At 45.3% G+C, this 22,716-nt stretch overlaps 2 protein-coding genes across 25 annotated transcripts in view; both read right to left on the reverse strand.

Annotated features, from left to right (window-relative positions):
• Positions 1–210: 210 nt before the first annotated feature.
• The window catches only part of LOC308550755 (G protein-coupled receptor associated sorting protein 3-like), a 44,191-nt gene continuing 21,685 nt past the window's right edge, over positions 211–22,716 (reverse strand). The window contains exons 1-6 of one of the 7 annotated variants that reach the window (XM_081124939.1): positions 14,804–15,434; positions 13,811–13,892; positions 4,434–4,560; positions 3,954–4,040; positions 3,324–3,399; positions 211–3,001 (exon numbers count right to left, since the gene is read on the reverse strand). In XM_081124939.1, coding sequence (XP_080981065.1) covers positions 1,097–2,737 — 1,641 coding nt within the window. In that variant the 5' untranslated portion in view covers positions 2,738–3,001; positions 3,324–3,399; positions 3,954–4,040; ... (1 more) ...; positions 13,811–13,892; positions 14,804–15,434 and the 3' untranslated portion in view covers positions 211–1,096. Of the gene's footprint in view, positions 3,002–3,323; positions 3,400–3,953; positions 4,041–4,433; positions 4,561–5,480; positions 6,159–13,810; positions 13,893–14,803; positions 15,435–22,716 lie in introns of those variants that run through there. The other 6 variants (XM_081124942.1, XM_081124941.1, XM_081124938.1 and 3 more) reach the window with 6 other exon arrangements.
• LOC308550754 (G-protein coupled receptor-associated sorting protein 2-like) overlaps positions 17,978–22,716 on the reverse strand; it is a 28,289-nt gene continuing 23,550 nt past the window's right edge. For 3 of the 18 annotated variants that reach the window (XM_081124924.1, XM_081124927.1, XM_081124928.1), the window contains 3 exons: positions 21,910–21,978; positions 21,508–21,585; positions 17,978–21,208 (listed from right to left, as the gene is read on the reverse strand). In XM_081124924.1, the coding sequence (XP_080981050.1) occupies positions 18,320–20,887 (2,568 nt within the window). In that variant the 5' untranslated portion in view covers positions 20,888–21,208; positions 21,508–21,585; positions 21,910–21,978 and the 3' untranslated portion in view covers positions 17,978–18,319. Of the gene's footprint in view, positions 21,209–21,507; positions 21,586–21,909; positions 21,979–22,329; positions 22,405–22,524; positions 22,651–22,716 lie in introns of all 18 variants that reach the window. The other 15 variants (XM_081124923.1, XM_081124925.1, XM_081124926.1 and 12 more) reach the window with 9 other exon arrangements.

Genomic DNA, 22,716 nt, shown 5'->3' on the forward strand with positions numbered 1-22,716 from the left:
GGTTCATATCCGTACACTCATCCCAGACTTTTCTCCTAACACCAAATGCCTAATGGACACGTGCATTTGGAGGAAGTAAAGAATTGCAAGACTGGCAGGGGCTTTATCTATAGCAAACTGAATCATTAAAACCAGTCTCTGAGCCTTCAAGGCCACCACCTAAAAAAGTGAAATGACTGTAAGGTAGAGGAGTGGGTTTTGTTATTAGACAGAACAGTTATCCCACCTGCCTGCTATGGAAATCTAGGAAAAAGTATTTAACCTTCCTAATTCTCACTGGAGGTGATCCACAATAATGAGTTATAAAAAAAGAAAAAACTACCAGTACCTAGCTCACAGGACCATTGTGAGAAGGGGGCAGGGGGAACCCTGTAAAGTACAGAGCCAACGTAGTATCTGACATAAGAGCAGGTACCCAGCAAATGTTTCCTCCCTACACCTACCTCCTTTCTCTTCTGAGATGACTTTGAGGTAAATGAAATAGCCTAACAATGAGTTGTACATGTAGTAGAAACATTTAAAAATGAATACTACATTTTATCTAGGATTCAAGGCCATTTCTGTGGTGTAGATTACATATGATGCAGGCAGAATAGGAGGAAAACTAATTCCTCTTACATTAAATAGCTTATAGAAACTCCTCTCTTCTTTATGTTATTGAGAGTGCACTTTGCAATGAGTGTATGCGAATATATGTATAATCTGTTAGTTATCTTTTTGTGTGTAAATGCCTTACTTCTGCAACTAGATTATAAGTTAAGGTTATTTTTTTGCCATTGGAAGCCACAAATGGATCTAAGCAGATACTAATGAACAAGTTAGCTTACTTAGGACGAACTGGTTCACTAATTTCTTAAGTAAAATGTTGAAAAGTGTCCCATCTACACAAGATAAAAATCAACAGACATTTTCAGCTCACAATGTAATATGTGATATCCCCAAAACAGTCTAGCTCAAATCTAGAGACTGTCACAATATTGTTCAAGATGTAATTTATGTGCACACTGTAATAAAAACATTATGCAAGGCTCTTTGAGAACAGATAGCCTTATCAGAATTTTGGGACTGTTCTGTCTTCTTTTATTTCTGGCTCATTTTACATTGTTTCAATAATCACTTTAACTTCACGGAAAATGGCCATGAGTGTATTATAACTCGAGTGATCAACAACTACAATTGAACCCTTTCTGATATGCTCCTTTATGTTAATAAATATGGCCACGGCATTAACGAGATTGGCTTTTGCTTCTTTCTGGTTAAAGATTAGTTTTAACACTGCTAATGCCTTTGTATTGATCATGTCTCTGGCTGCAACTGGGTGTTCAGACATATTCAAAAGTACTTTCAAAACAAGATTTCTGGTTTTGCGATTTCCCTGGGAAAGCAAATTAAAAAGCTCTGAAAAATATTTGGCAACGATATGGTGATGGTTAGCATCAGCAGTCAGTTGCCCCAATATTTTTAAGCCAGATTGCTGTCCAGGTGAATTCAAAGGAAAACATATGGTTTCCTTACACATATGTTTAACATGTAATTCAATCTTGCGGTGTCTTTCATTCCCAGAAGGGGCATTCAGAGTAATTACAGCCTTTTTTCTCATTTCAGAGGAAGGAAAACTAAGCAAGCTTTCAATAAGTGTCACTACACCTACCTCATTAATAAATTCTTGGGCAAATGGATGAACATTAATGATCCCCATTGCAATTTGAGCTATTTTATGAATGAGAGGATCAGTAGTTGACTTAAGTAAGGTAACAAGTTTTTCAAATTCCTCAGAATTCATGTAGCATTCCATTTTGCAAGGGCAAGCAAATGGCTTAATCCCATTCGCCTCCCTGATCTTGATTTGGCGTCTAATCTCCTCTATGGTCTGAATGCAAGGGTCAGAACCAAATGGGTGCTCTGGGAGAGGTTGTGAGCATGAGGGTGTGCTCTTAGAAAGACATACTGTTGCCTCAGGCAAAGAATGAGTATTTTCCTCAGCCGAGGTCAGGACAATATATGAAGGAGGCCTTATCTCAGATTGGACTTGGGACCTAAATCCTAACACTGCTGGAGTTACGGCAGGGGCGTTGGGCCAGATAGTTACCTCAGACCAGTCCTTGGGCCTATTTTTTTCATTAATTTCATCCACAGGCTGGGGCTTAACTATCCTGCTCACAGGTTTAGGATTAGGGTCAAAACTAGTTTCATCTCCATCCCAAAACCAGTTCCCAATAACGTTCTCTTCCTCCTCCTCTTCAGCCCCTGGCCTAGCCTTATAGCTAGCCCCGGCCATAGGCTCCAACTTCTCAGCACAGGATGGGGGACCAGTACCAGCTTTACCTTCATCCTTGGCACTGGAGCGATTACCAGTCTCTTCTCCATTCCAGAACCAGGAACCAACACTGGCCCCTTCCCCAGCCCAGAACCAGGCATCAATACCAGCCTTATCTTTACACACAGACTTGGACTCAGCATTAACCTCAGCCACAGAACAACATCGAGATACTCGAGTGGCCTCACCTTCAACTTTGGGACTGAAATTTGCCAGGGTACCTTCTTTCATCTCAGTAACATTCTTGTTCTTAGACACTGCCTTCACCTCTGCCACTGCATTTGCCTGAAACCCTGGCTTGGCTATTGCTTTGGCCTGGGTCTTGGCTACAGGTCTGACTACGCCAGTAGCCTCCCTTTTTGTTTTAGCATCTACGCCAGCCCTTTTTACATTTTTGGCCTTGTTTCTACTCCCAGTCATGGTTAAAGCCCAGTTATATCAATAGCCCTATAGAGTCTTGGCCTTGGTTCTCACACTTTCACTGGGTCAGAGAGAACTTTGTAGCAAGAGTTAAAAATGTCAGTTCAGGAGTCACACAGTCCCCTTTCCAAACACAAAGCTTCTGTCAATGATACAGACAGAGGGCAGAGGCACTCAGACTGAGGGAAGATGCTGGTTCCTGAGTGTGGAAAGTGATAATCTTCTATCACTCCAAGGCCACCACAGCTGCCACTGGATATGGACCTACAGTGGAAGAAGGAAATGGACTATGAGCCTCTTCCAACTGTGCTCATCTATGCAGACAGCCACAGAGGACATGAGAGTAGAGATGGACTGTTTGGTAGGAGAAAGTGGAATTGTAGATGACAGTTACCTCATTTTAGCCCTTCCACACTCCCACTAATGCCCAACAATGTCCTGCTCAGGCACTACCACACTCTTCTCTGCATTAAATAGGAGCAGGGATGATGGAAAACCTTGCTGAAAGTGAGAGAGGCTACCAAGCATCCAGCCCCTTTGGTATACACCACTATACTATACAGGTCTATCCAGATAGGCCTCACACCAATCTGCACTGATCTCCTTCCTTTCTTGCGTGCTTCCAGTGTCGATAAGCCCTACAGCTGAAATCACAGGCAGACCTATGGACAAAAACACAGGTGGGATTGGAATTCAGAATTTCGGTAGACAGACATGCACTCTGGTTTCTAGACCCAATACCTAGGTAGCATACCAAATCTGGGGCTTTGGTTATACAGTTGGCCCTTGAATAATGCAAGGGTTGGGGCACTAAAGTTGAAAATCCATGGATAACTAAAGTCGGCTCTCCACATAGATTCCCAAACAGAGTTGAACCTTGAACAATGCAGGTTTTTAACTACAGTCAGTAGAACTGTGTGAATCAAATCAACTGTGGTCAATTGAAAAAAATCCGAATATAAGTGGACCCACGCAGTTTAAATCCATGTTGTTCAAGGGCCAATTGTGTTTTTGGCTTCCCTGGTCCTCCTCCTGGTTTCCCTCCTCATTTCCCAGTTGTCTATTAACTACCCTATAATCACAATCTTAGCTCACTCCATGCCCATTTCCTGAGCTGTATAGAATGTTGGAAGACAATGGCTCCATCTGTTCTCACCCACTTGCCAACAGCCAATTTCCATCCCCAATAAATAGGGATGCTCATGCTCACACTCACCTTGGATCCAAATGAGCAGTTTCGGTCCTCTTGCTTAATTAAATTCAAAGTCAACAGCTACCTACAGGAACCTCTAAAGGAATAAACCTAGACAGACAAACAGGCAGAGGAGAGAAAACAGAAGAGATTGAGATGGCCCGACACTCATGACAAGTGTTATAACATATGCTTTTGTACATTCAAGGTCATGTTAAATGTCTCCCACCTGTCTGATCCTGCAAAATGACTCCCCATCCATTCCCCCAAGACCTGCAACTTGCCTAATTACACCTCCCAACTCTGAAGTCAGCGATTTTCCCAGCAGAGGGCACACTCTCTTCCCTGAACAAAAATATGAGGTGCAAGAGCGGGTATGGAAAATAGGCAAATGAATTTAGAAAGAAAGGAGTAAAGATAATGGGGACTATTCTTTCAATAGCATCTTTGCATGCCCCTACCCTTTCCCCTTCTCTCTGCATGCATAGATCCTATCTCACTTACCACCTGTACCACACAGCAAGGGACCTTAGGAGATGCTATCCTTCCTACCAAAGAACAGTCCTCCAGCTGGAGAAGAGTCACGCCATACAGAAAAAGGGAGGGGTATTCAGCAAAGCACCAGGAAAACCTGTTGACAATGATAGAAAAAGATCAGGTTAATGGACAGATACCCAGAGTTCAGGTCTTTCACCTCCTTTTCAAGAATCAGTAAGTAAATAAATCTCTCTTAACGCCCATGTTTCTTCAGATATTCATTCTCAGGAACTCCACAAAAGCTTTTGTGAGACTGTCTCTGCACCAAAATGAGGGGCTTTAAGGGGTAGATGGAGATGGAATTTAGTTTCCTGACCTAGAAATTAAATAAACAGACTGACTTCATGCGTTCCAAATGGACTCTTCAGAAAACTTTCCCCTCCGTTCTGAACCGCCATTACCTCAAAATATTAAAGTAGGCTGGGATGTTGAGTAAACAGATCCCGAATAAGAAAGGTGGATTACTAGCACAGTTTATATGGACCCTTCCCGTGAAAGTCGATGAACTCCTCACCCTGTCTTTTGCTTGCATTTAATTGGGTTCAAGATCCAAACATGGAAGGCACTAAAACTGCTGTATTAAGAGGCAAGCAAACGTTTCACTTTAGTGTCTTCTCAATCTACCCATTCATTCTCATTTTTGCTAAAAACACACCTACTGCGCAGACACAAGGTGCCTGTAGGAAAGGAGCGCACCCAGGATGCTGGGCCCAACAGGCCCCTTTCCAGATTCAGGGCCCAGAGTAGCCGAAGCTAACGTCTGCGCCCTGGCGCTCCCACCTCCAGCCCAGCTCCCGCTCCGCCATTTCTCCCGAAGCAGCCCCCCCCCCCAGCGCTCTCCCAGCACAGACACCCTAGAGGGCGGGGCGCGGGCGCCGGGAAAGCCGGCTGGGGAGCAGCCAGCGTGTTTCGCCTTCCCCGCAGGAGCCGCGGGCACTCTCCGGCCACCCCGCGCCCAGGGCCCGCCAGCACCGGTCGCGCCGCCCCCTCGCCAGGGTCCCCGGCGCTGCGCACCTCTGTCAGGGACCGGCTCCGACCAGCGACCAGCGACCAGCGACCAGCGACCAGCGACCAGCGACCAGCGACCAGCGACCAGCGACCAGCGGGGTCGCCTCCTCCTCGCCAGGACGCCAGGGGCTGGACGCGGGCTGTGGGCTGGTGGAGAGTGGGAGGCCGCCCCCGCCCCCACCACGCCCCTACTTGCCTTTCCAGGCTCGGGGCCTGGGTGGTCGTCCTCCCCTCAGAGCTCCTCACTCAGCTGCCCCCCGCCTTCCGCCCGCTCGGAATTGCAAGGAGGCGTCCCGCCCCCCGCGCCTCTGCACCAAGCCCGGCAGGGGCTGCGCAGCATGCGGCACGAGCCCACAAACCGCTGGCAGCGAGGGTGTCGGGAAGGGGGGCGGAAGGATACGGCACGAATGGGCTCGACGCCCCCTCCCAGGCCCACCGTAGTTCCGACCCGAGGGGGCGTGGCCGGGGCCTGGGCCGGGCCTGGAGGAGACCCAGCCCAAGGGGGAGCTTAACCTCAGCCTGCCTCAGTGGGCCAACGCGGCCCTCTACATGGCGACCATCGTCACGTTTCTGCCACTACAATCTATGGGACCCGCGGGCGGGGGCTGGGGGGCCGGTCCGGGAGGTTAGAAGGAGCAGCGCAGGACGCTGCAGCGGATGGATACAAACCGCCCCTTGGTGTGTGCGAATCCCCACACGGCTCTGTCTGCCCACTCCTCCTCCTCCATCCCACCCGCCATCCTTTCTGGGTGCTGAAGGGAGAGGGGCTGTGAGGCCTGCAGGCTGTGAGGCGAGAGGCGATCCAAGGCCAGACCACCCCCATGTCCTGGGGTGGCCCCCTAGGGTTTCTTTTACTGTTCAGGGACGAGGAGGGGAGGACGCTGGGAGGGGGCTGCCTCGGAGGCCTCACCATTAGTCCCTCTTCTACAGGCGGCAGACCTAGACCTCTAACCCTGGCAAACAGTCCAGTGCTCTGCGCCCAGAGTCTTTCTTTCTGCCATACTGCTTTTTTTCTCATTCAAAATAATTATACATGTTGCCATTTTGTGGTCCCTGCAGTTGCCCAAGAGTTCCCTTCCCTGTCCGGACCCACACTGACCATGCAATCCTCCCTGTCTGTAGCCCCACAGCCAAGTGTCAGGTACCAGGTAGGGCATGTCCTGGCTCCTCTTCCTCTGCTCTGTCAAGTCTTCTCTTGCAGTCACATCCAAGCTCTCATGATCTTTGGCAGCGTGGAAATGTGGCAGGGATTAGAACCAGCTTGGATTTCAGCCATTTCCCATACACACCTGCCTAGTTTGTCCTTTAGAGTTGTTAACATATTAAACATACGTATTTTAACTTCCCTGATAATTACACAGTCTACAATATATATGAGCCTGGTTCTGATGTTTGCTTTGTATTCTGTCTGCGTTTTCTTGTGTTTTAGCATGCCTTTTAATTTTTTGTTGAAAGCTGTATATGATAAACTGGGCAATAGGAACTGAGGTGAACAGACCCTTTTCAAGAAGTTTTATGTTAGGCTGGTTTAGCAGTTGAGCTGTGTGTAATGTCTGCTGTAGCTGTAGGTGCCAGCGTTCAAATTCCTTTAAGTGTCCTTATTTTTGTTTTCCTTCTTATCTTTGGGCTTCCCTAATACTCCTGGCAGAGAGTCTGCATGTTTATAGCTCTTTTAGCTGTACTCCACTCCTATTATACTGGAGGCTTGTGACATGGTAAAAACGTGTAGAGAAGTGTTCTATAATCTTACAATTAAATTCCAGCCCTTTGTGGGCTTGTGTCCCTAAGCTGTGTCCTTCACAAATACTTCTTAGTTCTTTCCCCCCCTTACATGAAAATGGAAGAATAGAGTGGGGTGGTTAGGAGGAATGCCTTTGCCTTAGCAGGGATAAGGCTCTGGGAAAGTCTTTTCCACTGCAGAGTAGGCCTTTGTCACAGAGAAAGCTCTGGGTGTATTTCACATGAGCATACTTCCCCTTCCACTGTCAGAGCCATGAGGAGATCTTTCTGGAATCTTCACTGTAAGAACCTGCTAGAGTTCCTGGATTTAAAGCCTACTAAACCTCTAAGACTCTAAACCCCACTCGCATACTATTCCAAACTTGGTCTCCAGCAATTTGTCCAAATTACTATTTAAGTCTTCTCTCCTGTTTGTCTCTAGCTGTTTGTGCACTATGTAAGGGGAGATAGGCTGTGATTCTCTGGATTTGTCTTTTCTCCAGAATTCCAGGTGGTCATTTGCCCTGTGACCTGTTTTCTCATGGGTCTAAGATAAGTCCCTGATTCTCACTTTGGTCAGCATTTTTTCTGGTTATAAGTGTAAGAGCAATGACTTCCAAGCTCTTTACATGGCAACTGACACTGGAAATCTGGCCTACAGATTTTAATTCTGTAGCTAACATCCAGTGAACAGCTTCTGTCCTCTTTTCAGCTGAACTTCGATCTGGAAAATGAAAAACTATCTGATATTCTGAAATACCAGCATGTATCAGGTCTCTCTAGTTCCTTTTAAAAATGTAATCTAGTCATATTATGGGGTAGGCTGGGGTAAGTAGGAAAGGGTAAATGAGAACTCCATGGTGGCTTTTAGTGGTCTTAATTGGAAAGACACTGCCCTGTGCTCTTTGTTACTATAACCTTAATGCTTTGTAATACTCTGTTTTGCCTACCATAATTAACCCCGTACTAAAAGAACATCATTTTTGCATAAGTATGCCTCCCTTCTCCTTGTGGTCATGTACCACAGGGAGGCTGATCCCAGTTCCAGAAGTGAGTCTACATTGTCTAGGGGTAATCTGTTCCTTTGGTACTCTCTGGTTCAGGAAGGGTGATGATCTAATTCAAACTCTGCCCAATGAGACATTAGGAGAAGATTGCAGAAGAACTAAGAAAAGTATCCTCACTCATAAAAAAAGGCAATCAGGAAAAATTGTCTCCTTTTTTTCCTCAGGAAGTTGCTTGACTCCTAGAATCATTGCAGCCATCAAGCTTGCAGCCTTGGGATGGAAGCTGATACTGTGAATGGCAGAAGGAGATGGAAAAAAACTGAGTCCTTAGTGGAATCAAGCAACCATCAAGGCCTCAGTACTTCCAATCCCTGGATCATAAATTTCCTTATTAAGTTAGTTCAGTTCAGTTACTTGTTATATGAAAATGGAACAATCTTAAATGATATGTATGCTTAGGCAAAGAATAACTCTTCAGTGAGTAATAGTTCCTGACTTTTGTCCCTCAGTGAGCACCTACCTCTGAAAACCAGTGGCAGAACTCATGTTTCCATGTGAAAGGAAAACTGTAGATTCTGAATGCCTTGCCTAAAGGTTGCTAGAGGTCTGACAATTGTAACTGGCTTCTGTCCTAGATTTAAAAGGAAAGCCTCAGGGAGAAAACCTAAACCCTTACTTATCTAGGGGGTTCAGAGGTACATTAAATACTTGAGCTCATAGATAAGCCTGGTTCAGAGTCATTGTGTAAAAGTGCACCCTTATGAAATGTCCATAATATAAAGATATTAGAGGTTATCTGCGTTCAATTCAGGGGGCTGTACTGAGTTTGAGGAAGATAAATTCATAGTGTCAACATTCTGAAAGTTTTGGTTAACTTTCCCCAGGCATACTGCACTAAGCAACACAGGTATAAAAACAGGTGGATATTTGGGATTTATCAAGAGCTAGGATTGTTCAGCCAGGCATGGCTCAGCAGTTGAGCATCGACCTAGGATCCTGGAGATCGAGGTTCAGTTACCAGTCAGGGCACATGCCTAGGTTGCGGGCTCCATCCCCAGTCAGGGGCGTGCAGGAGGCAGCCGATCAATGACTCTCTCTCATCACTGATGTTTCTATCTCTCCCTCTCTCCCTCTCCCTTCCTCTCTCTGAAATCAATAAAGATATATTTTTTAAATTTTTAAAAAAATTAGCTATGAAAAAAGCTTCTAGATTTAATGAATTTTGAGCCCCACCTCTGGTTGCCGTGGCAGGGACAGAGCAAATGATTTCGTGGGCAGTATACAGCCTGCAGGCCAGACATTCCCCACCCCTGCACTAGATGATAAGGTAGAAGTGTTATAAAAATGATGGACCATGATTGACTATTAAATTGGGAAGGAAGGAAAAGGTGGAATAGGCTTATACACAGGAAAAAGGGGATAAGGGGTAGGAGGTCTAACAATACACAGGTTTAAGTTTCTTTATGATGAATAGAGTACTTTGCTACAAGCTGTGAGATAGGCCAGTAAGCCAGGACAAGTGGAATAGGGAAACAGACTGATAGCTGAACAAACTGGCAGAGCAATTTACAGCAGATACAGAAGGTCACCTCCCTAGAGATAACATCTAGGCCTCAGTAGTATTTGAACTCCAGGCCTAGAAAAGCAGCAAAACCAGGTGGATGACACCAGGACCAGCTGCAGTGACTAAGGACCCAGGACACTGACCAATAGTGGAGACCACGACCCTGAAGGAGCACACCTAGAAAACTGATGAATATTTTGTTGAAACCCTCCCCTGAGACCGCGCCTAAGATTCCAGCCAGCAAGAAAGAGAAAAGCCTCAAGACAAAGGACTTGGCCCGCACCAGTCCCTTTCCCCTCTCCTTGCCTCCCTTCTTTCCCCACAGGTATGCATCTCCTAAACACAAAGGGACCCCATGAGGCTTGTAACCAGGGCAGCAATGGGCAGTGGCAGTTCATCCCGAGCTAACCCCTGGAACCTGTCCCCAAGGCCCCCTTTTCTCTGACTTCTTAGTGAGCCAAAGCAGACCAGCCTAGGCTCATTTCCCTAGTTCTTCCTTGTTTCACTGTCCCCAGCTTTAATAAATGTCCTCTAAAATTCACCTGGACTCATGTTGTTAAATTTTTCCTGCATGAAGTTAAGAATCCACATGCTACCAGCCGGCCCTAGGCAGACCCACTAAGGGTCAGGTCCCCTTTCCAGTAACATAAGGAACAGAAAATCTGATGATGAAGATGATGGCAGCTTTTAGTGATAATTAGCACTAGAGGGACATAGACATAGCATAGTGGTAAAGAACACCAGCTCCAGATTCAAACCACAAAGGTTTGAATCTCAGCTCTTCTATTAACCAGCTCAGTGAGCTCGGCCAAGTTACTTAACCAATCTGTGCCTCAGCTTCCTCATATGTAAAATGGGGACAACAGCATGTATTCCATAAGTTTGTTTTGAGGATTAAATAAGTTAATACATGCAGAACCCTTAGAATAGTACCTGGTACATATTAAACACCTAATATATCAATAGTAATTACTATCACAAGTAACAAAAGGCTCAGGTGTTGCAGTCAGACAGATAGATGGGTTTGATTGATACTTCCAGAGTCCAAGTTTCTTCCTCTATGCTATCTGCCCCTCTACACTAGTTCTGTCTTATTTATTAAAAAAGACTCCAGCCCGACCGGGCATAGCTCAGCGGTTGAGCATCGACCTAGGATCCAGGCGATAAGGGTTCGATTCCCGGTCAGGGCACATGCCCGGGTTGTGGGCTAGGCAGCTGATCAATGACTCTCTCTTCATTGATGTTTCTATCTCTCTCTCTCCCTCTCCTTTCCTCTCTCTGAAATCAATAAAGATATATTAAAAAAAAAAAAAGACTCCAATACATAGTATAAAGAAACAAAAGCTAAAATAGGGGCAAATAAAAAACTGCAGGTACACAGGACAGAGGAGTTACTACCTACCAAGGGGCAAAGAGTAAATGTGAGGGTATCAAAAAGACTTCAAAAGGACCCTAGAATTTGAGCTGAGCCTAAAAGGATGGACATGTTTCCCTAGACAGAGAAAGGATTGTGAGAGTAGCGACAATAGAGTGAACAGTGGGGAAAGGCACAGAAGTAATAAAGCAGAGTATAATTGGGTCGGGAAATAGCAGATAGCCCAATGTGGCTTGAGTGGAGGCAAAGTGGAGCAGGGTTTGGATTAGGATGAGGCTCCTGAGAGTCAGTGTCTCCTCAAACTGGGTCCTTATCTCATTCTAGTCCTGACCCTGACTTGGAAGAATGTGGTGGGAGATGGAGTCGGAAAGGTGGAATTGTATGGAAGGGTGTAGGGCCTCGAAACTCTGCATAGGGAACCTGGTAGTATTTTACAGATGAGATCTCATTGAAGGGTGCTCTTTTGAAACTGGGGACAGAGTGTGTCAGTGGGTGCTAAGAGTCTCTAGCTGTGCAGTAAGAAGACACCTTTTTTCATTCGTGACTGGAGAGATGACAAATCCACTCTTATTTTATCCCCAGGCTGGTTAAATGACTTTTCTTTTTTAATCCTCACCTGGGGATATGTTTTTCATTGATTCTAGAGAGAGAGGAAGGGAGAGGGAAAAAGAGAGAGAGAGAAATATCGATGTGAGGGAAAAACATTGATCGGTTGCTTCACGCACATGCCACAACTGGGGATTGAACCCATCACCTGGTTATGTGCCCTGACTGGAATTGAACTCAAGACCTTTTGGTGCACAGGACAATGCTCTAACCACTGAGAAACCCCAGCCAGGGCTCAGACGACATTTGAACAGACCCTTATTATCTTATTACATGAGATTCATGTAATATTTATCCAAAAAGGGGGCAGAAACAAAAGGGCCACATGAGTGACAAGGTTTTTAATTCAACTATACCCCAGAAAAAAACTGAGAGGTGATCCTGGCCAAGGAGTGATCAGAACATAGATAATCATCTTCATTCTTGGGCACACACACACACACACACACACACACACACACACACCTCTTACCCTGCCCTCTGGCTGAGATTTAAAAAATCCACAGGTGTGAATTGCTTACGTACTTGCTTCTCATGAATCTGGGAATAAGCAGTATGAAGCAATACCACAACATGAAGCTCCCCAAACATAATGCAGTACCCCAACAGGAATTCTAGGCTGAGAGAGCTCTGATAAGAAAAAAATTACAGAGAGCTTGAAAAATCACTTAAATGCAGGCGCGTGTCACAAAAACATACGCTGCCCCACCCCCCAATATACTTCTGGGCTCTGCCTCCTTCATTTTAACTTGTTTATGTATGGTGCATAGGATCAGAGGTAGGTTTACAGATATTAATCCTGCAGTGGCTGCTAAAAGAATGACACCACCGCCAGGCTGGGCGTGGCTCAGCAGTTGAACATCGACCTAGGATCCAGGAGATCGGGGTTTGATTCGCCGTCAGGGCACATGCCCAGGTTGCAGGCTCGATCCCCAGTCGGGGGTGTGCAGGAGGCAGCCCATCAATGACTCTCATCATTGATGTTTCTATCTCTCTCTCTCCCCCCCTCCTTTCCTCTCTCTGAAATCAATAAAGATATATTATAAATAAATAAATAAATAAATAAATAAATAAATAAATAAATAAATGACACCATTGTTCTGACATCAATTCTTTGACACCAACTACTTGGAGTTAGCATTAGACTCCACAGATTTAAGGATGCAGTCCTTAATACTGGCCCCACTTCAGATAAGATGCCAGTTACAAGTCTTACGGTGCCACTCATGCTTCTGATTGACCAGTTACAAATTTAGGGGTTCCCATACTCCCTCAGGTTTGATAATTTACTAGAAAAACTCACAGAAATCACTAAAAGCACTATACTTCACATTATAGTTCATTATAAAGGTATACAGCTTCCATGCCCTCTTCCCATAGGTTCAGAACAAATCACTCTCCTTGGATATTAGTGTGTTTACCAACCAGGAAGCTCCACAAAGCCCTGAGATTTCATTGGGGATTCCTTATGTATGCTTGATTAAATCATTGGCTACCAGATTGAACCCAAAATCCAGCCCTCCTTCCTTCTGTGGCCTAAAGTTCTAACTAATCAAGTGGTTAGTTCTTCTAGGGACCAGCCCACATCATGAAGTTATCTAAGGGCCCACCAAAAGTCCATTCATTAGCATAACAAAGACACTCCTATCACTCAAGAATTCCCAAGGTTTTTTGAAGGTCTATGCCAGGAACCAGGGAAAAAGTTTAGATATATTCTTTCCATACCACACCCTGTTTAAGGTAGTCTCTTTTGTCAAACTCTAAGACCACACAGACACAGACCAAAGACAACAGAGCTTAAGCTGGAAGACCTCTGAAAGACCATAATCTGAAAATTGGCCCCAATACTTATTATATTGCTGGAGAGTGGAGGAAAGAGGATAACAAAGAGGCAGGGGTAAGAGAGAAGGTAGTCCTAGGCCTCAATCTCTGTAATTTTACCCCGCATACCCACTGCTCAGTCCTAGCTTTTAAATGTAAACAGGAGGGTATAAAGTATTACAGCATAGTTTCAACTCTACTGAGAATAAAAATATGAGTAGCCTTAGGGAAATTAATTACTTACTAATGACACTTTCCTAAACTGCCTTGGTATCCAGCCTTGGGGCATCAGGGGTTCCCATGACCTCCTCAGGTGTGGAAAGATTCTGTTAGAAAGAAGACCATAACTTATCAAGGGCTGCTATGTAGGATGAGACCAAAGGAACAAGTCCAAAAAACTGGGCAGAGAGCAAAACACGTGGAAGAAAGCAAAGGGTCTGCAGAGGGGAACTTACGGGACCATCCATTAAAGCACTTTCTGCAGGTGTTTCCCAGAAAGATCCTACTCTGAAGCCTAGGACTAAAAATGGAAGGAACCTCAGATGGAGTAGCCACTTTTGTATTCCCAGAAGGGAGAGAGAGGCTGCCCAGGGCTGAGATCCAGAGATTCTCTTGGGAGTTGAAAGCTTGGCAGTATCCCAAAGAGAAATCCTCTGTCAGGGGCCCCCAGCATCTAGGTTCCCTCCTCCAGAGTCTGTCCCCAAACCCCCTTTCCTAGAGCTGCTGAAATTGAGATTCATTCCTCTCTTGCATCTCCAGGTAGCTGCAGCCTTGGAGCATAAGGCAGATGTATTCCCCAGCCCCCTCCTCTTCCACCCTCTCTCAATTTTGAGCTGGTCTCAGCAATCCCCATCCTCTGGAAAAGACAGAAAATAGAGTGGCGAATAAGTGGGAGGACAGGGGCATTGCTCGGGGTTCCCCTCTTCACACCTGCTCTTCCAGAGCCAGCATCACTGGTTTATATGAATCGTTTGTTCACGAAATGTCACTTCACGGTTTCTTAACTCCGGGCTCCCCTGATGCCAACTCCTTCCATGTGTCCACCTCCCACACTCACACCAAGAAACCCAGAATCACTCAATACTGGGCAGGGAGCCTGGGGGGGGGGGGGAGAGGAGGGGTGTTCAGAAGGCAGGAGGGAGCAGGAGGGTCCCAGGCACTTCCAGTACCAGGATCTAGTTTCAGCCCCCACCTCCCGCAGATGCCATTTCCGAGCACCCACCCTCTCAGCACCTACCTCCTCCTCTTCCAGCGACCACAGCTTCTCTCCGCGTGTGCCTCCCGCAGGATGACTTCCTGCCTCTGGAGCTCCTGGACAAGAGACAGACCCAGCAAAGACGCTCGCGATGGCCTGCGGGACTCTTTGCCAACAAATGCTGTAATTCTGGTCACCTGAGACTAGTTTTCAAGCTGGTGCGGCAGGGCGACACAGCCACCCACCGACAGTAACATCCTACGACTCCTCCCTCTGGAGTCTGTCAATCCTCAGGTGTACAGCCTTCATGCCTCTTTTCCGTCGGACACACCTTTAGGCCCGCCCAAGGGAGAGCGCGGTCACGTGACCCGCCGCCAGCCCACGTGACCACGCAGTCGGCGAGTTCTCCGCAGGCCTGCGGCACCGAAGAGCGGAGTCTTCTGCCTCCGGGGTTGAGTTAGGAGCTGGTGGAACCTGAAGCTCCTGACCGTGGTGAGGATGGAGAGCTAGAGGAAGGCTGGATTCGGAGCCAAAGCTTCCAGCCCGAGGCCCGGGCCTTGCTCTTTGGGACCCCAGGGTTGGCGAGGAACACTGGATGCGGAGTTTGGAGACAAGTGACTTTGCATATTCTTTTTAAAATTCGGGGTGACATGTTAACACACACAGATCTGTCCTGAAAAATATTGCAAGGCAAAATAAACATTCAAAACTCCACCACAAGAATAATCCCTGTTAACACCTGTGGTTTGTGACGGGAGGCGAAACTGCCACTTTGCCTTATTTCCATAAACCAGCGATTTTCCACCGCTGCTGCACGAATTTTTAAAGCATACAATACCTGACTAATTAGGGGCACTGACCTCTTTTCCCTTGGATTGTCGAATAAAAAATGAGATCAGCCAACACAACAATAGCTATCCGGTGTGAATAAATCACAATCATACCTATTTTTTTTGGTCAAATTGGCAAAAAATTATATATTTTTGATGTGCTGCAGAATTTTAGTAGTTTATGTGTCCATGAGATGAAGAAGTTTGAAAATCGCTGCCATAAACCCTGCATATTAGAATGGAGGGAAAAGCATGTTGCACTGTCAGAAAAATTAGACAAATCTTGGGTAAAAGACAACATAGGTTACTGGATGTTACTTCAGTGCAGGGCTGGGCTTCACTTTCTATTGATTGAGCAAGTTTTCAATTCTGAGAGGCTGATGTTAACCTGTAGATATTCTGTCCAATAGAAATGATTTATGTTCAGTGGAACAGATAACATAATGGCTACTATCATTGATAATATAAGGGCATTTATTGCCCTTATGATATTAACCAGTTTTGTATTTAACCCAGCAATGTTATCCTCACGTTTATTTTCTATGCGTGTATGAAATTTAATATACTATATTTTGTTTTTATTATATTGTATATATTGTATACATTTACCTCCAACAATTTTTATAATCTTAGCAGTTCATTGTGCTGAAAAATATTTCACATGTTCATTTCTAATTTGAGTCATACTTTAACCTTTTAAAAAATTAACAGCATCCTCAGACAAAACAAAAATAACTTTTCCACCATGTCTAAAAATAATAAAATATATTTCTCATGGGTCTGGATTCCCACTCCAAACCATTTCTATCCCTGACTTCTGCAATTTCTATCAGAAAGTATGGTATGATCTTTTTACTTATTGTGTAAAATACACATAAAACGCATCACATTTAAGTGAACAATTCAGTGGCATTAAGTACATTCACAACGTTGCACAACCATCACTGTTATCTACTTCCAGAACTTTGTTGTCATTCCGAAAGGAAATGTTATCTTTTTGTTTGTTTGTTTGTTTTTTAAAATATATCTTTATTGATTTCAGAGAGAGGACAGGAGAGGGAGAGAGAGATAGAAACATCAATGATGAGAGAGTCATTGATCGAGCCCACAACCCGGGCATGTGCCCTGACCGGGAATCAAACCTCGATCGCCTGGATCCCAGGTGGACATTCAACCGCTGAGCCATGCCCGGCCAGGAAGGAAATGTTATCTTTTGAATGTAATAGTTATGTAAAAAAGTTGCCATCTTTGTACAGTCGAGACTAATATAAACTTAGCAACCTTGATAATTTTTCTTTAAAGCATTTCATTTAAAAAAGCTAGGGTTTCCTAATTCTCATGGGAGCCCACTTTTCTAACTTTTCTAAGTGACTTTATAAATTCCTTCTAACACATATAGTTTATTCATTTACATAACTATACTTTCCAACATGCCTACCTATACCTTGAGGCACTAGAAGCAAGCACATTAAAACAAAAAAAGCCCTGTTGTTAATTTTTCTATCTCCCTGATGTCTGTCTCTGAAATATTTTTTAGCATGGCAGATTTAATTCCAGGCTATGGAACATATGAAGTTTCTTAAAAGGTCGTATTGAAATTGCATAGATTTTGCATAAACTTGAGTTTATTCACACACGTTTTTAAAGTATGTATTATTCCATAGATGACGGTATTCTCTATTTCACCAGACATAAAAGCATCAGTGTCATTTCACGCCCCCTGCTGAGGATCAAGCCCGCAACCAGGGCATGTCCCCTGACCGGGAATCGGACAGGTAACCCCCTGGTACATGGGTCGATGCGTAACAGCTGAGCCACGTCGGCCAGGCAATAGATCATTTTTAATATCTACTTATGCATGGTATTTCCTTAATACTTTTCTTGGACTATGATCACAAAGAAAATCTTACTCCTGACTCCATTTAATTGGTTTGCTATCCTACCCTTTCTTTCCGTAGCACTGAAGCAACACCTGCATTTTTTGAGTTGTAAAATATGCAGATTTGGCTGACTTAGCTTTCCAAACTGGCTTCAGTCCAACTGCATCCCGCAATAAACTTGTCTCACCTATTCCAGGCAGAGAGGATACATCCACACTACTAAAACAGATTTTCCAATATACACTTTTCTTACTACCACTGGTCACTTCCAAGAATGACCTAATGGTTTGTCTTATCCTACCCTTCAGTGACCAATTTAAGTGGGTCTCTCTTCTCTGAAACATTACTCAAGTACCACAGCCCACACAGTAATCTCTTCCTTCCTAAGCTTCAGGAATGGGATTTTCCAATGAGGGTATGCTTGTCATACTTCTAATTATCTATGTTTATAAGTGTGCACAATGTACCTGCACCTGGATTTTAAAGTGAAGAAGGGTCACTTCTGCCAATTTTCACACAGAACTTTATTGAAAACACACTCAAATACAGAACCATATGTTTAAACAACAAACAGCAGGGTAGCTTACATAGGGAGACTCAGTTCATTGAAAGCTCAATACTGAAAAATACTGCAATCTGGACAGCAAGACAAATATCAACAAATATGTTTTCAGCTCTAATATTCATTTGGCATCCACAAAATGATCCAGCTCAAGCCAAGAATTGGACAAAGTTAACATCAGCATTAAAAATATAAGTTATAACACAAAACAAGACTGTGAAAACCAAAGCACTACTCAGGGCTCTTTGGGAACATAAAGCTGATGAGAGACAGGTGGTTAATCATATTAGTTTGGTTGTCCCCCATCAGGATTGTTTTGATTGTCTATTTGGGATTGTAGTTCCTTAGCTAAGCTCTCAAATTCGTGGAATGCAGAAATAAGCGGCTCAAGACTGAAATCATCATCAACTAACGCCATTGATCCATTTCTTATAATATTACTGATATTCTGAAACATTTTAATAACAATTTGAATATTGTCATGTGACTCTTGTAAGTTAAAGAGACCCACAAATACCGATAGAGCTTTGGCACTGAATAGCTTTTTTGCCACCATAGGATTTTCAGACATGTTCAACAACATTTTCAGGACATAAAACTTCGTTGTTGCATTTCCTGTGACTAATAGGGAAAGAAATCCAGACATAAAATTGGCAACCAGTGTGTGATAGTCAGTAGTCATAGTGAGGTGTCTAAGGAGCCTTAATCCAAGAAGCTGCTCAGGGGAATCCAAGCTTCGTGCAAGGGTGTCCTCACACACTTGACATATGAATGTCTCAATCATGTTTAGATTTGGATAAGGTGGAGCCATGAGAATCATATTTTCCAAAAATCTTGTCCTAACTCTGGAGGAGGGATAATTGAGCAAGGTTTCAATAAGTGAGACAACACCTGAATCCCGAATGACATCTCGGGTAAACTGAGAAGCACTTCTTGTACCCATTGCGATTTTAGATATTTCCTGAATAAAAGGATCTCGAACTTTTTCCATTAACAGAAGGAGTTCCTCAAACTCTCCAGAACCGATTTTAAGCTCACACTGTATACAGCTACAGGACCAACTCTCAGGCTCTGCACTCTCCCTGGTCCTAAGATGCTCCCGAATTTCCCTGACTGACCGATAGGATGGTTCATACTGAAATGTGAACTGAGGGTCAGGCTGATTGGCCTGAGGGGAAGATTCCTCATCTTCCCCTTCCTCATTCTTGGGCTTTCCCTCAAACAGTTCAACGAATGCAGAGGATACTTCTTCAGGAATTCTAAAGGAGCTTGTGGATGGGAAGCCAACCGTATAAGGACCAGGTTTGTATTCAACAGTGACCTCTTCCCAGGTTTGGGGCCTGGATGATGTATTAATTTCCTCCTCAGCTGAATCTCTGAACCTGGAACTAGCCCTGTACACAGGATTGGGATTTAGGTCAAAGCAGGCCTCATCCCTGTCCCAGAACCAGGACCCAAATATAGCCTCTTCTTCAGACTCCTGCCAGGTCTCTTCTCTGGCCACAGCCCCCAAACTGGACTTTTCCTCAGTCCAGAACAAGGACCCACCAATGGCCCCCTCCTCATCTCCCGGTGTAGACTCACAGATGGCTGAAGCCCCAGCCTCCACACCAGCCTCTTTCTCTGCCCAGAACCAGGACCCAATGATGACATCCTCCTCAAACCTGGGCTCATGTTTGACCCTATTACTGTTATTACCATCTTTCTGGGCTCTGGGCTTCAAGACAGTATTAGGCTCCTCCTTGTCTCTGGGCCTAAATCTGCTATTGGCCTCTTCCCCAGGCAAAAACCAGGACTCCTTATAGTACTCATCTTCAGACTCAGATTCAAAAAAGTCCTCTCTCTTTGTCCTGAGCTTGGACCTAGCATTTGCCTCATCTCTGACTCTGGGTCTGAACAAGTTATTAGTATTTTCTTCAGGCCACAAGCAGAATGGGTTGCCAGACTCCTCCTCAGACCCAGACCAGGAATCAATATAGGGATCTTGCTTGGATCTGGGCCTAGACCTGGGGTTAGGCTGATGTTTTGCCCTGTGCCTGGACCTGGTATTGGCCTCTTCCCTGGGCCATGATCTGATATTGGCCTCTTCTCCAGCCCAGAGAGAAGACATCGTAGAGGTCTCATCTGCTGACCAGAATCCAGATTCATTAGATGCTTCCTCTCTGGCCCTTGGCCTGGGATAGCACCAAGACCCTGTATTAGTTTCCTCCCCTGATCCAAACCAAGGTTGAATTCCTGACTGACCCTGGGAGCCAGGAAAGGTCTTGGGATCCACATTTACCAGTTCCCTATCTACAGATAGGGCCATAGGTTTAGCAACTGACCCGGACTCAATACTGACCAGTGGCCAAGCTGCTGCATTGGTCTGGGGCATGTCCTCTGTTTGGGACATTGCCTCAGCTCCAAACTCAGTCTGGGCCCAAGCCTGGGCTTCATCCTTGGGCCTTGCCCCAGGGATTGCCTTGGCCTCAGTTTTAGGACGTGCCCCACCTACTGCCCTGGCCTCGGTTTTGGGCCTTGCCCCAGCCACTGCCTGAGGTTCAGTTTTGGGTCTTGCCCCAGACATTGTCTGGGCATCAGTTCTTGGCCTTGCCCCAGCCATTACTTGGGAATCAGTTTGGGGTCTTGCCCCAGCTTTTGCCTGGGACTGAGTTTTGGACCTTGCTCTTTTCCCTTTCATAGCCTTTGACTCAGTTTTGGGCCTTGCCCCAGGCATTGCCTGGGCCTGGGTCCTAACCTTGGGTCTGACCACCATCGGGACGTCATTCTCTCTCTCAGCTCCACCTCCAACCTCTTCTCCAGCCTTCTTTTCAGGCTTGGCTTGGGCACTAGGTTCAATCTCAGCCCCAGTCATAGTACCAGTTATAGAAAAGTGTTAAATATCAGTAGCACAGTCTCAGCCTCTATGACGGATGTGTCGCAATTCTGTATCTTCACACTCTGATTCTTCAGCGATTCAGACGATACAGTTAGAAATGAGTTAGAGTCAATCACCAGTCCAGCAGTTAATAAGGCTCCTTCCCAAGATCAGTCTCAGCCAATATTACACACAAGAGTGCAGAAGTGGCACAACCAAGCTGGGGGAGAATGGATGCTTGCTAGATGGATGCTGATCTGTTGAGGGTAGTGGTCGTCAACAATTTCAACACCACCAGAGCTGCCACTAGAGGTGAATCTAGTGAGAGAGATCAGCATGGGGCTTTGAGTCTCTTCTAACTGTGTCACTCCAAGTGGAGACTCACACACAGAGACTGGACCTTGAATTATTGGTGGGGCTATTTGGCTATTAGAAAGTCTGTCACCCTGATTGGCCCAGAGATGCCACAGACTTGGCCTGCCACAAAATAGGTGTGAGGCTGGTGGAGAAAGTATGTTGGTAATGGGGCTAAGGAGCCCCTAGACTAGGCCCTAATCACTTGTGGACCTGTGTTAGTCTCCACTACCCCCCTAAGTTTTACCCACTCCCATACCAACCTGCTCTGATGTGGTGCAATATCCTCCTCCTTGCTCTGTTCCAGCGGTATTAAGCTGTACAGCAGACAGCAGGCTGTACTATGACCAAGTAAATATACAGGAGAAAATGAAGTCTGAGTGCTTAGTTGACAGGCAGACACCCTGACCGCTGATGCAAACATCTCTCTTTCTGTTTAAGGGTCAAATTTTTCTAACATTTCCTGTCTGCTGGTTCCTCACCCAAGGTTTTCTCTCATTCACAGCCCAATCCACATGTACCCAAATATTTCTAATACCTCCTGCAGGAAATGGACAAAAGAGGCTGTGGCAGTGTGCAAATCTGGCAGAGCAGGAGAGGTGGATCACAAAGACCTGCCATGATCTTACTCAGCCGTTCCCTGCATTGCCCCTCTTTGCACCAACCTGCAGAGAACTGAGTCTGTCTCCTCCTCCTTTCCTTCTTTGCAGAAAGTGACCAGCCTTAAAGTAAGCCTATGAACAAACAGACAAAAAGATAAGACAGTCAGGAGACCATGGTAGAAACTGAGCACTTGATTGGAGTCCAACTCCAATGATGGGAGTCCACGTTATTTGTCTTTCAACATTTAGAGTCCTCTTGGCCAAATATTCTCGTTTTTATCAAGTCCCTCTGTTTCAGGATTCCAGATAAGGACATCTTTTCTTGACGTCACAGTCTTCCCATTGCTTCTTTCTCCAATTCTGAGGATTCACCACTAGGTGCACCACATCCCTTTGCCTTGCGTAGCATAAATTGGGGGAAGGGTGCCCACATATTCTAGAAAACAGGTTGTGTAGTGGCACTTGTAATTATGACTGTCTCACCCTTGCCTCCGAGTCCATCTTTTTCTGCCCACAATTTTGGTTGGAATTAAGGAAGTCACAGGAAGTACCTAGAAGCTGGTACACAGGAGAACTAAGATTTATTCCTGGATGCCTGAGCTGTTATGGTCTCAGTAACCCCCCCAATTCGGGTCTGCAGTCAATGGTTGCTGCCCACCAACCCCCATCTCCACACACCTCCAGAAATCCAGGCTATTTTCCTGCTTCAAATTTTTCTCAAGTCCATCCTCTACAGATGCACCCTGCCTCCTGAAATCGCCAGACCTACCGCGGAGACATGAGACTTTGACATCAACGAGGCGCCTGTGGGAAAGGAGAGCACCCAGGATGCTGGGCCCAACAGGCCCCTTTCCAGATTCAGGGCCCAGA

This window comes from Miniopterus schreibersii, assembly GCF_964146895.1.
Source record: "Miniopterus schreibersii genome assembly, chromosome: X".
In the NCBI taxonomy this organism is placed as follows: Eukaryota; Metazoa; Chordata; class Mammalia; order Chiroptera; family Miniopteridae; genus Miniopterus; species Miniopterus schreibersii.